At 42.7% G+C, this 16,156-nt stretch overlaps 1 protein-coding gene across 1 annotated transcript; it reads left to right on the forward strand.

The window, feature by feature from the left end:
• The first annotated feature begins 9,454 nt into the window (after positions 1 to 9,454).
• LOC308466958 (non-structural maintenance of chromosomes element 3 homolog) lies at positions 9,455 to 16,078 on the forward strand. Its single transcript, XM_080988338.1, has 11 exons — positions 9,455 to 9,528; positions 10,052 to 10,110; positions 11,039 to 11,149; positions 11,550 to 11,613; positions 11,954 to 12,033; positions 12,585 to 12,676; positions 13,598 to 13,677; positions 13,761 to 13,806; positions 13,953 to 14,015; positions 14,921 to 15,035; positions 15,806 to 16,078. The coding sequence occupies exons 2-11, from the start codon at positions 10,066 to 10,068 to the stop codon at positions 15,884 to 15,886; spliced, it is 777 nt and encodes a 258-aa protein (XP_080844464.1). The 5' UTR covers positions 9,455 to 9,528; positions 10,052 to 10,065; the 3' UTR covers positions 15,887 to 16,078.
• The last annotated feature ends 78 nt before the right edge of the window (positions 16,079 to 16,156 follow it).

Below are 16,156 nucleotides of genomic sequence, written 5' to 3' on the forward strand. Positions count from 1 at the left end.
ATAAACTAACGGGAAGAATTTGAAACCGGCGGGACCAGAGATTCATGGAAGATTGGTGTAAATTTACGGATTATATGAAAAGTAATTGTGATGATCAGATTACATTTGTAGGTTTGCAGGAAGTTTTGTAAGGGGAATAATCTGAATTATTGCATTATTGAACGAAAAGGATAATAATAGTTATGATAATTAAAGGCAATATGAATTTAAGAAATGCAGAAGAAATTATAAAAATGGGAGATCTGCAGAGGCGCTGATGGAAGTCCAGAAAGATTGTATAAGAGGTGAAATTTTGTGGAATGTTTGTTAATTAATATGCTTTAAAATGAATAAAAATTATATTAAAAAAAGAGAAGTGCCTTCGTCATATCAAAAGTCCCCAGGTAATTATCTATACTAAAGTTTACTTAGCATAAATGGATGGAAAAAGGTTCTACTAATATATTTTCTGCTGCACTTTCTTCTTCAGGCAACCCAGCAAAGTCATATTTTAAACAACGGACTCCATGAACAAGCGCAATTTAAATGAAGAGAGATTGTGCAGAAGCAGGAGGTGGTCTAGATGCCCTGTGGGTAACTTTTATCCAACTGCCCTGCATAAGAAATTATGACATGGAATAACTCGATAAAAATAGACCTGGAAAAAAAGACTGACAGATCTCTTTGATCTTGCAAGGCTAAAGGGAAATATATTATTGCCATCATAATCAACAGAATAATCTTTAAGATTTGCAGTTCCAAAAGCAACAGTGTGGGCAAACTACTGGAAAGGTACGTCCAAGTGGTTGTTTTTTTAATTAGAATATGCTGGCAAAGTGTTGGTGTTTGCTGCTTGGACGGAGGAGAATAAACCTGTACTGTGTCCACTGGGAACTCTGGCTTGATTCCATGGGCCAGCCTATTTCTATCCCATCCCGGTTCCTAGAGGTGCTAACTGCTGAACAGGAACAGCACAGAAGAAATGCTGTGTTTTGCAGAGCTGGTGTAGCATAACATTAGTGACTAAGGGCAGAACCAGATGTCATAAGAAACATGTCTCTTTCTCCCTGTCTTTCTCAGAACCGCTGCTTCCTCACTTGGGTGATTTACTGAATTTAGCGTTACTGATTTAGTGTTACCTGAAAGCAGAGTTTAAACGGTGATTCCACATAGAATACAGCATTGTATTAACTGGAAGTCCCCGTCCCCATTTTGAAAACTTGCTTTGAGGTGCAGGCTTAGTGATATCACATGAAGTAGCCAAACAGTGCTGTTCCATAGCAAGCATCTCCAAGAAAGTACCAGAACTAGTCTTATCAGGACCTTGACCCTGCAGGGAAGCTTGTAAGTGCAGTTTCACAGTAGATTAACCTAGTGCTGCTTTAGTGATGTCAGAGGCAATATTTTGTCTTGCAAAACGTTATCTATTTGCTCAACATGGTTGTTTTCCTCTTCATGAAATAGGTTGGACACCTATTTCATTTCTGTGAGCTCTCTATTGACAGATCTCCCTAATACAACAAGGTTAGGGAACAAAAGTGTTTTCGGAATAGGCAAGAGCAACTCTGTCTTTCTCACTATGCAGTCTAAAAGCATAGGCAGTGTGTTAATTTTGGAGGTGGGCAATCAAAGGGAAAATTCCAGATTCAAGGTTTGCTTGGTAGCCTGTGGGAAAGCATTATCTCTCAGTCTGACATTTTAAAGAGATTGGAATTTTAGAGCACTTTGTTTGCCGGAAAGTGGAATGTAAATGATAAAGAACGGTTTGTTATATAAAGAAGAGCATATCCAGATAAGACTGAGGAGTTTTGACTCCTGCAGATCCCGATCAACATTGGTGGCTTGTGTCCCTTGGGACCGGAAGGGAGGAAGGCAGGGAGCCTACCACTTAGTGGAAGCAGCGCCCATGACAGGCAGAACCAACTAATTCTAGTTTTTGCCCCAATCCTCATCTCCATTAAGTTTTATAAGGGCTACTTTTATTTATGATCCAGATAAAAAAAAAAACCCACTTTGGAAATCAGCTATTTAACTCTGACAATCCTTTATTTATGTATGCTCCTTGCTTCATGGCACATAATTGATCATTACCAGGTTGAAAACAACAGAGTCCTATAGTTTTCTTGCCTCTGTCTTAATGACAATGTGAACTTGTTGACTTCAGTCTCCTGATTTAGGTGGTTATCTCTCAGCCCCCTGGCAGTGTGCTGTGAGGTGCCACAAGATACCATCTTGTCCCCAGTGATATTTAACCTGTGTATGAAACTATTGGGAGCAGTCATTAGGAAAACTGGGGCAAGGTATAATCAGTATACGGAGGATACCCAGGTCTATTTACAGTATATGAATCAGGAAAGGCAATTCAAGCCTGGACTCACTGGTGATCTGAATGAGGGCCAACTAACTGAATCATGGCAAGATGGAGACACCGGTTGAGCAATAGGAACTGGGGATAAATTCAGTTCAGTTCACATTTTAAAGAGAACCCAGTTAATTTGCACTTTCTAAACAACATGCAAACTAAAACAAAGCCAGTCTTAAAATTCCAAATTCTCTAAATTTTGCAATGTAATGTGCCATAAATGCTTATGCTTAGGAAGTGTGCATGTTATAGCTGCATACACACTGAGAAAAAATGCAAAAATGTGTACTTAGATAAAGTTGCCACAAAATGTGTATACTGGAAGAAGATTGCACTAAAATTAGAGAAACTGAAATTTTCAGATTCATTCAATGGTCTCAGAGTCTCAATAATTGGTCAATTGCTTGCTTTGGATGTGTCGGAAATCAAGCCTTTATCGGGAGAAACTGGCAACTCTCCCAGGCACCCGGCTTGGTCTCCTGTTGACCTCCCTGGCTGCATTCCCCAGCAAGATCCAGGCTAGGTCACGATAGGCGATTCTTCCCAAACGTGGGAAGAACACACCCACTCCCTCCTGCTCCCCCAGCAGGGAAAAGGAGATAGACAGAAACGTATTTACATGCTTTTATTTCTGTCTTTGCAGCATTACAGAAAACATGACTGCTCACTTCAAACTCCAGCAGTCAAGTGACAAAGACTTCCTGTACTTCCTGTACAAGAGCAAGAGGAAGAGCTCATATTACACTCTGAGCTAATTCCGGTGCATTGCCCTGTGAACTGACTGTCCCACTGTTTCCCACGGACAGTCCCAACATTCCCATCATGTATTGTTTTCAAGCTAGCAATTTGCAGCTGCATTGCATCCATATCGTAACAGGATGGGGTTGTATACCCCTGAAGCTGCAAGTTCATAGTATGAGGTGGAATGGAGGCTCTTGGATTCTATTGCAGGTTCTGTGCTGGGATAACCTGACCTCTGTTTTCCGTGTGCTAATAACCTAAAGCTTGCACTACTGCAGTGCGCTGCATGTGGGGCTGTCTCTGAGGTTGGCCCAGAAGTTGCAGCTAGTGTAAAATGTAACAGCTAAACTGCTCACTGGGACAGATTATGCACTGCTGTTGAAAGAATTACAGTGGCTGCCCATTAATTACTTGGCTTAATTTAAGGTGTTGGTACGACAAAGCCCTATACAGCTTAGGACCAGAATCGTTTCATCCTTCATGTATCTAACTGATCACTGCGCTCTGCAGGAAAGGGTCTCTTTCAGATCATTAGGAGGTATGTTCTGTACAATGTAGGAATCAGGCCTTTAGTGTGGCAGCAGCTGCCCTTTGGAACACCTTCCCATTACGTATCAGACAGGCATAATTTCTGTTTGGGGCTTTTAAGTGAACAACTGGTCCATTGGTTTGCAAACTTGAAAGGGATAATCTTACTGTTTTATCCTTTTTGTTAACAATGTAGAAGTTTTCTATAATCAAGCATCATATGAATTTTAGGAAATAGATAATATTGAATGGTCCCACTTCAAATGAAAACACTGGGCCACTTTGCATGTAACGCTAATGCCTGGCTTAATGCACAAGGGCAAATGTGAGGGTCCCCAGAGTGACGGTGTGGTCTCCCAGTCTGACTGCTGTGCTACATGTTCAGATGGTTACATCTGAATCTGGGCTTGCGAGCAGTAAACATTAACAAAACTTGATTACGATTTGTGACTTGTTTGGAGCAAGATAAACCGTTAGTCTGGGTTCAGACACAATGCTAAGCCAAACTATGACAGCAGCAGGATCAGAGAAGTACAGTGGCCCGGATCTTTGCTTCAGGAACCTGCATATTTGCTCAATTGCACTAAGTCAGGGGTTGTCTTAGTGTTAATATGTGAACAGAGTCACTGTCTGCCACTGTTATGTACTAAGTTGAATAGGATTCAGAATGCAGCAGTATGATTGGTCCGTAGGAGCCACCCAATCCAGCTCCAGGTGGAAGTGAATCCGCAACCTGATTGGCCTACAGGAGAATCCCGGAATTAGCCAATCACGTGCGGCCCATTGTGTAAATAATGTACAGTGGTACCTCGGGTTAAGTACTTAATTTGTTCTGGAAGTTCGTACTTAACCTGAAACTGTTCTTAATCTGAAACACCACTTTAGCTAATGCTGCCGCCAGAGCACGATTTCTGTTCTCATCCTGAAGCAAAGTTCTTAACCTGAAGCACTATTTCTGGGTTAGCGGAGTCTGTAACCTGAAGCGTATGTAACCTGAAGTGTATGTAACCCGAGGTACCACTGTATATAAAGCAGATATTTGGGGGGGAACTTTCATTCCTCACTAGTATGAGCTGAATAAAGAGCATGAAATCCACACTCAACTCTGAGTATATTTCATCCACATTTGGCAAAAACTAAGCACTAATTTAAATTTGCTTAACGAGGTGCTGTAAGACCTTATGCAGGGATTGCAATGCCTCAAGTTTTTTGTGGAGAGAGGTGCTAATTTGAAAGAGCCCCCACTCAAAAGGAGCCTCCATTGCCAACAATTTTATATCAGACAAGCTGATAAAAATGAGGAAAAAATATTGCAACTAATTATTTATTAAGTGAAAAAGTGAAAAAATGTATAAAAGTAGTGGGACTGCGAATGAAAGAATATAATAAAGCAATGGATTTTGCCTTCTCTATATTGAGGATGAATGGCAGTGACCCTTCTGAAGTTGTGTTAAAGCACCATTCTGCTACCCCAAAATGTATTTTGCTTTCCACATCTGAAACAGTGACTCCTTCTTCCAGAGCCACTACCTTCTGATCTTTCTGCCAAAGGCCATATCCTTCTCTGCCCTGAGCCTGTTGAAGCTGATGTGGCTGGAAAGGGAATAGGCTTGGGCTGCCAGTGACAGACCTAACACAGAAAGTCAGAACACAATTCCCTTGGGCTGACTCCAACCATTATTGTGTTTCTTAAAAAAAAAAACACCCTCACAAAACACTTAATTGTATCCTTTAGCAATAATACTACCCTACTAGAATAAGTTGCACACGAATCCTACAGTTGTTCAGTTCCAGTAGTGTCAGGAATAAGCAGCCATGACTAACCAATGATTTGTACCTCTGCTAAGGAATGCCAAAGCCTATTTAATTGGGAGGTTTCCACTTTGGTGTGTATAACCTGGATCCTGCCATAGAGAGACTGGGGAAGCAAATTACTCACTGGAAAAAGTTTTATATAGAATGGAAGAGTTTACATCTGTTTGAATTTTAGTAACCTTTTTAGAGCCAGTCAGGGTTCACTACCTATTTCACACAGAGACACTAAAAAACGTTTTTTGTGGGGTTTTAAAAATAGATATAATCAATAACAACAAAGAGTCATGTGCATTTTATAGACTGATAACACATTTATTATGGCCTAAGGTTTCAGGGATTAACACAGCTACTTCTCTGGAAATTTTAATAACTGTAGTATGTAATGTATAACAGCATAATAATGAAAACTTCTCGAAAGAACCTACAAACAGCATACGTTTTCTTTTCTTTTTTTCCTTTTTCCCTTTTTTTTATTGGTTTTCACATTATAAACAAACAAACACATAAAACAAACAAACATAAATCATAACCTTATTAAAAATTACACTTATTAACATTGTTAAGTGACTTCCTTGCTTCCCCTTGGTTGAATTTCATTGCATGTCCTTTTAACGGTTTTCCAAATCATAGTTCTTAAAATAATTTAACTTAAACATTAACATCCTTAGATCTTCAAATTATGAAATTAAACATATTAATTCATCACTTAACTTAAATAAAATCCTAAGCCAATTAAGTATCTGCAAGCTGTTTTCAGCAAACAGCATACGTTTTCTGTTCTGCTGCACACAGGGCCAGCCTGAGACCTTTTGGCACCTGAGGCAAGACGTGCCACCGACGCATCCCTCCAACGCCACAGATCTGGGCCCACAGCCCAGTGGGATGAGATGCCTCAGGTCGCCTCATTGGTGCACCAGCCATACTAGAGCAGAAAACTACCGTATTTTTCGCTCTATAAGACGCACCAGACCACAAGACGCACCTAGTTTTTGGAGGAGGAAAACAAGAAAAAAAATATTCTGAATCTCAGAAGCCAGAACAGCAAGAGGGATCACTGCGCAGTGAAAGCAGCAATTCCTCTTGCTGTTCTGACTTCTGGGATAGCTGCGCAGCCTGCATTCGCTCCATAAGACGCACACACATTTCCCCTTACTTTTTAGGAGGGGAAAAGTGAGTCTTATAGAGCAAAAAATACAATAACTTATGGGCTCAAATTTCTGTGGCACCAGTGGTGTGCGGTCAGTGGACTCAGCTAGCCCCTAAATGTTCCCCTGGTTCCATCCTTCTCAAAGCCTGGGAAGCTTCTGCCTGACTTAGGGAAGGAGGCATGATGCTCATGCGCACACACTCTGCATCGCCCTCGCAAGCTTGTGCCTCTGGCCCTAAAGGTTTCCCTACAAAACATTTGACTGCACACTACCGAGTGGCGCACTGTGTGAAGCCAAAGTTTGGCGCCTCCCGCCTTCCATCCTACATCATAGTTGTGGCGCCCCCAAGGCATAGCTGTCGACCTTTCCCTTTTCTTGCGAGGAATCCTATTCGGAATAAGGGAATTTCCCTTAAAAAAAGGGAAATGTTGACAGCTATGCCCCAAGGGTCTGCGCCCAGTGCAACCAAACTGGCCATGCTCCCCCAAATCCACCTCTGCAGGGCTGAGCACATGGCACACATTTCTAGCCACTTTCCACTCATCAGAATTTGCCGCCTGAGGCAGCAGCCTTACTCTGCCTCATGGTAGGGCTGGCCTTGGTTGCCTTTACAGAAGCTGTGTATAAATTCCTGTTTACTCTGCATCCAGTGCGCTCCCACCGCTGGTTTGGGAAGTGGTGCACACGTCAGCCACAGTTCCTATGTATCCTGTATCTATGCTGCCGTTTATTAAGAAACCCCCTCCCCGCCCTCCCAAGCAGCTTTGATGCAAACTGAGGAAAAATGACCTAGCTACATTTTAAGCAGGGTGATTTGTATCCATCCGTAAAGAACTGCTGTGGGGACAGGAAAAAGAGTGCCCCTTCTGGCAAAACAGGGAGCCTTTTTCCCACCTCCAAGCCAGTGCCGCCCTTTCAGATTCGGAAGTTTATTAAGGGAAATTTTCAGTTCCTTGCTATATTGTGATTGCGGCCTGACTGCCCCCCTCGCCCTGCTCCCCCCCCCCTTTACTTAAATGCAGTTCTTGGGACAATTTTGTTCAGGTAACAGTAGTGTGGAAAGAGAGAATGTTTAATGCACACAGCCCACCTGTTATGTACTGAGTTGAATAGGATCCAAAATGCAGCAGTCTGATTGGTCCTAGAACAATAGGATCCAAAATGCAGCAATCTGATTGGTCCTAGAACAATAGGATCCAAAATGCAGCAGTCTGATTGGTCCTAGAACAATAGGATCCAAAATGCAGCAGTCTGGTTGGTCCTAGAACAATAGGATCCAAAATGCAGCAGTCTGATTGGTCCTAGAACAATAGGATCCAAAATGCAGCAGTATGATTGGTCCTAGAACAATGCAGCAGTATGATTGGTCCGCAGGAGCCACCCAATCCAGCTCCAGGTGGAAGTGAATCCGCAACCTGATTGGCCTACAGGAGAATCCCGGAATTAGCCAATCAGATGCAGCCCATTGTGTAAATAATGTATATAAAGCAGATATTGTGGGGGAACTTTCCTCCTCACCACTATGAGCTGAATAAAGAGCATGAAATCCACTCTCGACTCCCAAGTATATTTCACCACCCAAGCTGCAACTGGGAGAAATATGCACTTGCTGCATTTGAGTTAAATTGGGGGCTGGGTGGGGCTAGGGGAGCAGCAGTACGTGGTACACAAAGCATGGCACCAACAGCCCTCCTTAGAGAAGAAAACTCAAGTTTATTTACTCCCAAGTATACAAGCACAGGCTCAAGCTGCTAACGTGCAATTGTAGAGTTGGAAGGGGTCCCGAGGGTCATCGAGTCTGACCCCATGCAATGCAGGAATCTCAGCTAAAGCAACCATGAGAGGGCCACCCAATCTCTTCAGCCGCAAAGAAGCGGCCCGTTCACTCTTTCGCAAGCAAATACAAGCGAGTCTTGCAGCACCTAACGAATTTATTATGGCAGACATTATCGACTGAGCCGGCCTCCCACCCCCTCACGCTGCTCTTTTCCTCCCCGCCAGCCAGCAGCCCCGCTTCGACGCCTGCCTCAGAAACAAACTGAGGAGAAAATGGCGGGAAAGAGGCGGCCGCTGGAACCGAGGCGACGACCAGCAGGCCAAGGCCGCGGAGGGAAGCGTTGCTAAGCAACAGCCGACAGAAGAACTTTCTTTATGTATGCAACAACAGCAGCAAGTATTGCAAAGTATTGCAAAGTATTGGAAGACACAAGAGCTTCCCACACTGGAGGAATGGCAGATGAAACTGATGGACTATACGGAACTGGCGGAAATGACTGGTAGAATCCATGACCAGGGAGAAGAGTCGGTGGAGGAAGATTGGAAGAAATTCAAAGACTATCTGCAGAAACATTGCAAAATTTAAGAATGTTAGAGTGATGTTGGATTAAAAATAAGTGGCTTCCAGCTGTTTTAAAATTATGGATAGATTAAGATTAAGGATTAGGATTAAAAAAGTTTAAGGAAATGGAAATTTGGTTTTTAAAAAAAGGTAAAATTTTAATGTTATATTATATTAAGAGTTAAGATTGGGATTAAAAAAGAGGGAAAGAAATTGCTGGACAAACAATATGAACTGGAATACAAAAGAGGGAGGTATGAGGAGGTCCAGAAAATAAGTAAATTTAAAGATGGAGATGAAAAGGTGATATTGTTTTTAATTGTTCTACTTTCTTTTTTTGTCTTTTTTTTTTGTTCCTTTATTTTTTCCCTGTTAGATTATGTATTGTGTATTTTTGAATTGTGTATTTCTTTTTTATGTTTTATGTTTAATCTTTTATTGAAACTCTAATAAATATCATTTAAAAAAAAAAAACAAAAACAGAAGACGGAGGCGCCTGCGCACTGGGAAGCCGGGGGGGGGTCGGCAAGCGGCTCGGCGCGCGCATGCTCAGAAGTGACGAGAGGGCGGGCGGGCCTGGCGCGGTGCCGCGCAGTTGCAGGCGAGCCGCGGAGGAGGTGAGTGGTGGTGGTTGGTGCTCCGGCGGCGTTAGGGGTTTCCTCGCCGAGAGGACCCGGCTTGGGCTCCGCCCCCCGCCCGTCTTCTACGCCGGCCTGAGTTGTACCTGTTGGATTGCTGCCTGTTGGGTTGCTGACTCTTTTGCGGGGGGCGGGGCGGCGGAGGATGCTGGCAATCTTAGATATGGGGCGCAGCAGGCTTTCCAGAAGCAGGCGGGTTGCTTTTCTTATTATTTCCAGAAATGTCGTAGTCGCCGCTTTTCCTAAGAAGCCTAACCTGTTGAGCTTCTGCCTGTTGCATGATTTCTAAAGGCTCAACGAGCCCTGCTTTGCTATGGGGAGTTGGCAGCGTGTATTTTGGGGGAGTGGCAGTTTCTAAAGTGGGGAACTGGCAAATGTAGCCCTGGACCCCGAGTTTCTACTGGAGTCGGGAGGGGACATGTGCTGGCTTCGTTCTTGAGTGACAAACGTAAGGGAGACAAGAATACATCTGCCATAGCTTTCTCTTCCTCTTTCCCACAAGCTCTTGTCGGAGAGATGTCCCACAGCAAACGTAGCAGCAAGGGAGCCGGCCCTTCTCAGGTACTGCACATGGACTAACTTCTTGATTTATTAATATGTTGTAATGTATAGCTTATACTGCCAAACAAAACTAGATGCAGCCCCCCCTTCCCTCAAACTAAACAGTGGCTTGTAAAAACACCAATCTGCATAAAAATTCAATCAAAAGGTCACAAAGATAAGAATGAAAAGAAGATAATTCACTAGCTGCAACCCATACGTAGTAAAAGATAGCCCTAAGCCACCAACATCACCTGCATTTGGGTAGGTAGCAGAGTCCAGATTTCATACCTGGCTGGTTGCAAATCTCCATATGGTAGAGACAAGTGTCTAAAACATGTATACAGTAATACCTCCGCGAACGTCCACCTTGTCTAGCGTCCATTCCGGCGAATGTCCATGGCAAACCCGGAAGTACTGGAACGGGTTTGCTGCTCGCGCATGCGCAGAAGCACTAAATCGTGCTTCACGCATGTACAGAAGCACAAACTGCTCCACACGTGTGCGTGCGCAGACATGGCACTTTGCCCTGCATCCTTTTTGGCTAGTTACAGGGGCTCCAGTACATTTATGTAGTTCAGATATGATGGGTAGCATTTGCATGTTGCACTTGAGTTTTACAGAACTTGCTGAAACCTTAAATGTTCAGCTATATATATGAAAGGTTGTAGCTTTTCAACAGAGAAATGTAATCCAATTAATAGTACACTCCAATGCATGTTTACTTAGAAATAAGTTCCATTGGGTTCAGAGGGTCTTACAGTCAAATAAATGTGCATAGGATTGTAGTCTTGGTAAGAAATTGCTCAGAGAATGTCAAGCATGTTTATCTCTACATGTGGCTAGCACGAGATCAGAGCTGACATCTCCAGAGATGACAGGCCTGTGTGAATCCCACAGCTGGATCCCAAAGCCTTTTTAAAAAAAGGAATCCTCTTTCCTTACCCAGGCACAGCACACGGGTTCAGATGATGAAGAAGGCACACTGAGTCTAACGATGACACCCAGCCAGCTGCGGCATAAGTTGGAGCGACACCCACGGAATCAAGTGGAACTCAAAGTAAAGGAGCCTCTGCTGCAATTGTTTATGCTTCTTTGGGGCCTCACAGTCATGATTGGCTATAGCCAGAGCTGTGTCCATTCAGTTGAAAAAAAGTGCTAGTAAAAATAGAGTTTTGTGACTTGTGTAAACTATGTACAGATTGGCATGGTCTTCCTTGTTTTGTTAGCTGTCGCAGATGTAAGACACTGAAACCCTCCCTGGCAACCACTGAAAATCTTATTCAGCCACGGTTCTGGGTTCTGAGATTGTCTACACACTTTTCAACCAGATTGCAGTCATAATTCTAGAATTTTTTTTTAAATGAAGGCTGAAATTCTCAGGTAACTGAATTATGTGCCCACAGCATTGCAGCATAGACATAGACCCACCAACTGCCTATGTTGTATTCTCCCTACAGGCACATGAGCTCGTGCAGTTTTTTCTGTTCAAAGACCAAAAGAAGATCCCAGTTAAAAGGGCAGGTAAGAACAGGACCAAATTGCTTTCGTGCCAGAGATACCCAAATTCTGTTTTCAGGGTGAGATTAAGCAAATTTGTACTGGCACTTCTGCGCTTCTAGAACTACCAGACGTCCTGCCTAGGTCTCCTTGGTTTCCAACCCCTTATGAGTTTTTGTGCACATATTTCCAAGTTCTGAAAGCTTTGCTTCAGTCAAGTATATATCTTTCTAGTTGCTCTTCATATATTTTATTTTAGTTCAGATTTTTTTTTCAATGGAATTTTGCTTTGTATGTTTGTGTGGTTTTTTTTAAATACAATGTAAGAAGACCTGGTCAACAAACCTATCTGTCTCCTTTATAGATGTTCTGAAACATGTTATCAAAGACTATAAAGATGCCTTTCCTGTGATCATCAAACGTGCCAATGGGATCTTTCAGCTGGTGAGGGAGGACTCCATTATTGGTTTGGGCAGAAGTGTGCGACTCCATCCATTTTGCTTTATTTGTGGGATCTCATAAGGCCAGCCTCTCAAAGCAGGACTGCAGAGAAGATTTCTGCAGTGTCTAGTGAGGCCAAAGCAGTGGCTCTGAAGCTGAAATCATTTGATAGACCATTAAAAAGCTAGGAGCATAGCAGTTTTTTGTCCTTGAGGTCAGGTTGACATGTGCTATGGCTTGACATGAATATAGGGAGAGAAGAAATGGCAATTTTTGCATAAATTGTAGAGATTGCTTGAATGTGTTTATCTACTCTTAGGCCTTTAGTATAGTGTGGAAAATCCAGACCCACAATGAAGGATGCTTCAAGTCAGATATCCTTACTCGGCGATTCAAATTCTGAGCAATACAATTTATGCCAGGGATAGAACTGATTCGTTTCTCAATATCTAGTTGTGATTTCTATCTTCTTTAAATGGGATTGTAATAGTGGAAGAGAAAATTGGCCTTTTACACTCTGGTCTGAATGTATTTATCTTTTTCTGCTTTGTCAGGTATTTGGACTGGAGTTGGTGGAACTTGACTCCAGAAATCCCACATACATCTTGATCAATAGATTGCCACCACTGGGACAGAGCTTGGAAGAGTAAGCAGAAGAGGGAAGAGTGTGTGTTCTGGTTCTCTTTTGGCAGTCCCAGCTGAAACGGAAATGAAATGAAACCCTCTCTCTCTCTTTCCCCCGCTTTGGCCTTGGTGCTTATCATCCTGTTCTTTTATTATTCAGAGAGACGTTAAGGTTCTACCAGAAGGAAGCACAAGACCAACTCTACCAACTACCATATGATCCCTGACCTAGAATGTTAATTTCCTCTTCTTTTTTAAAAAGAGCTAGTTCAGGTTCACCCTGCCCAACAAGGAACCAATTCCAGTTAATGTTAGCCCCTTTGCAAACAATTTTTTTCAGCATTCAGAATGTTACAGGCTGCTGTGCTGATGTGTAAAATATACTTAAGACTAAGGAAACATGAAAGCGCGCGCGCACACACACACAGAGAGAGAGAGTGGAATATGAAATGTTTATTTTTCCCAACTGTGATGATCAGGCTTACAGGTCCCCCAAAGTTTAAAGAGTAAGAAACACATGTAGGAGGATCAACTTTGAATATGACCTAGAAATTGTGTGAAGTTCTACCCCAAAATGAACTTAATTTACATTCAGTTCACCTGGCAATTAAGGTACTATGCTTTCAGATATAATTCAGATATTTTTAAAAAAACAACTTATTCAGTGATCTTTGTTAAACTATTACAAGCGCTCCATTTGACTAAGGCGAGATGAAGTGGTTCTGAACAAACAAAAAGGAAGTGTTGGTGTGTGATTCTTTGATCCCAGGCCAGCACTATTTCTTCCTCGCAGCATGCATTTTAGCCAAGGCATCAGAACTATCAATTCCTGAAGTTAAAAGCATTTGGTTGAGTTTGTTTGTTTCTTGCTTGATAACCCAAGCTTCAGTTAAAACACCAAATCCAGTGTTGGGAGACTGAATCTCTTTCTCTTTTTTTGCAGCGATGACATCATCTGCAAGATGGGGCTCCTCCTTGCCATTCTCAGCCTGATCTTCATGAAGGGCAATGTGGCTAAAGAATGTGAGTTGCACTCCATTCGGTTCATCTGACTTCTTTGGTAGCCTCAGTTGCAAACTCTCATCTCTTGCTTTCTCTCCATCCAGCTGCGGTTTGGGAGCTGCTGAAGAGGCTCCGAATTGACAGCCTTAGGTATGATTGTCCAGGGGTAGCCATCTGAATCATAGACCCAACCCCTTCAGTGGGTGGAATTATGTTCGGGAATTGGGGAAGCAAATAACTCCTTGCTCCTCTGATACTGTGTACCCTGACAAAATCCCACTCTCTAACCGTTCCAGGGGAAGATGCAAGGCATTTGGTGATGTGAAGAAGCTCGTGACAGAGGAATTTGTCAAGCAAAAGTGAGTCAGGAATTGCAAATCTTTCTACATTTTTAGTAGAGAAGAGAAATGTGTTGTACTGGTTTAAAAGTGTTAGGAGACTAGAATCCAGAACTCATTGTTTTATTTCTAGTGCCTAAAATGGGGGGGGGGGGGAGAGACCAAGACCAGATATGTCCTTTAGAGAAGGGAATTATGATTAGAATACTGTATAGGTTATTAAGGGGACCTTTCTCTTCATCGTCCTCCAGGAACCAAAAGTATCTGATTCCCTTACCTAGGCAGAAACAAAACACAATCTGCGCTCTGAAGTAGTGATGTACGGCTAAATTCCTTGAATCTGCACAGGGTTGTAACAGTGGTTCATTGCATTTGTTCCTTGTACGCAAATGTGTGGGATTGAAATCTTGTGTGCACAGAGCACATTCATGGCAGAAATTGTAGCTTGACTGTTTATAATGTCCAGCTGAGTTTACATGCCCTGGGAGACGTCAGACAACTCTCAACTGGAGTACAGATACTTCAGCTTTTAGCCTTTCTATTCTCCTGTGTCTTTGTCCATGGAGTTTTCTTGGCAGGGATACTGGAGTGGCTTGCCGGTTCCTGCTCCAGGTGGATCATGTTTGGTCAAAACTCTCCACTATGACCTGTCCATCTTGGGTGGCCCTGCACGGCATAGCTCATAGCTTCTCTGAGTTATTCAAGCCCCTTTGCCACGGCAAGGCAGTGATCCATGAAGGGGTACAAACATGAGTCTGACCAAACTGAGGGAGGCAGTGGAAGACAGGAGTGCCTGGCATGCTCTGGTCCATGGGGTCACGAAGAGTCGGACACGACTAAACGACTAAAAAACAATTCTCCTGTGTGTGGGATGGCTTTTTCCTACAAAGGATTGTAGCAGTGATCATGCAATTCTCACTTTCTAGGTACCTGGAATATACTCGCCTCCCACACACTGATCCACCTGAGTTTGAGTTCAGATGGGGACCACGTGCTGCTAGAGAAACTTCCAAGAAGGAGGTGTTACAGTTTGTTGCTAAGGTACTAGTCACCTACTAATAAGGCATGACCAGTCGAATTTTTCCATTGAGAGACTCTGTTGCCTGCAGAGTTTGCCCATGTGGCTGTACCAAAAGATCTCAGCCAAATCTGTACTTGCAGTAAAACTCTACCCAACATTAAGAATGCCCGAACTCTGGGACTGGAATAAATGAAAGAAATGTTCCCCTGTTTGTACATCCTGCATGTTTTATACTAGACCATCCTTTTCTGATTTATAAAAATTTAAATATTTATGGAACAGAGAAATGGAGAAAAGAGAAAAAAGTAAAGGTTGTGAATACTGTATGTGGATTATGAGGGTATAGGGGCAAACACTTAACTGCAGGGGCTGGCCATTGTTAGCTTTCCTCAGTTGATCACTCTCAACTTCTGAGCTTTTCCTAGACATCTTCCAAATGTATTCAGGCTCTTCTCTGCAGTCATAGGGGAGAGCAACTTGCTTGCAACACATGATACTGGAATGTTAGCTCTTGTGCAGTTTCACAGATCCTATACTGCTTTTTTAAGAGGTGCAGCCTGATTCTGGTTCTTCTGCATAGAATTCCTCCTTTCTCTCCGCACCCCCAAATTATGTTGGCAGCATCTGAGCAGGCAGCAAAGGTTCTGATTCCTTGTATAGCTTTCTATTCTGTTGTTAGAATGTGGCTTATATTGGATATATGTAATTGAAAATTAATAAAAAATATTTGCAAAAAATAATAATTCTGTTTTTTCCTGACTGTGTCCATCTGATTCCCTCCCCCAATCAGATACAGAAAAGGGACCCAAAATCCTGGAAGAGCCATTACCAGGAGGCTGAAATAGAGGCCAATGCTGCAAGAAGAGAATAGCTGTTACGGCGTTGGATTACAGGGAGTCATTGGAACCCCCAAGTGGAAGTGGGTCTGCAGCCTTCTATGAGTACAGCTGGGAGAAGTGCTTTGAGGCCCAAATGGAGGAAAGATTCCGTAATACACTTGGGACACTTAATCCTTCAGTCCGATAAGATTTATCCATAAAGAACATGTCTGATTGATGGTTAAGTACAACGTCTTTGTATTTTTTAAAAATTTTTTGTATGGTTTTATATTGGTCAGGAGAATATGGATCAGAGGTAAAAG

This window comes from Podarcis pityusensis, assembly GCF_964106645.2.
Source record: "Podarcis pityusensis genome assembly, chromosome: 17".
Classification (NCBI taxonomy): domain Eukaryota; kingdom Metazoa; phylum Chordata; class Lepidosauria; order Squamata; family Lacertidae; genus Podarcis; species Podarcis pityusensis.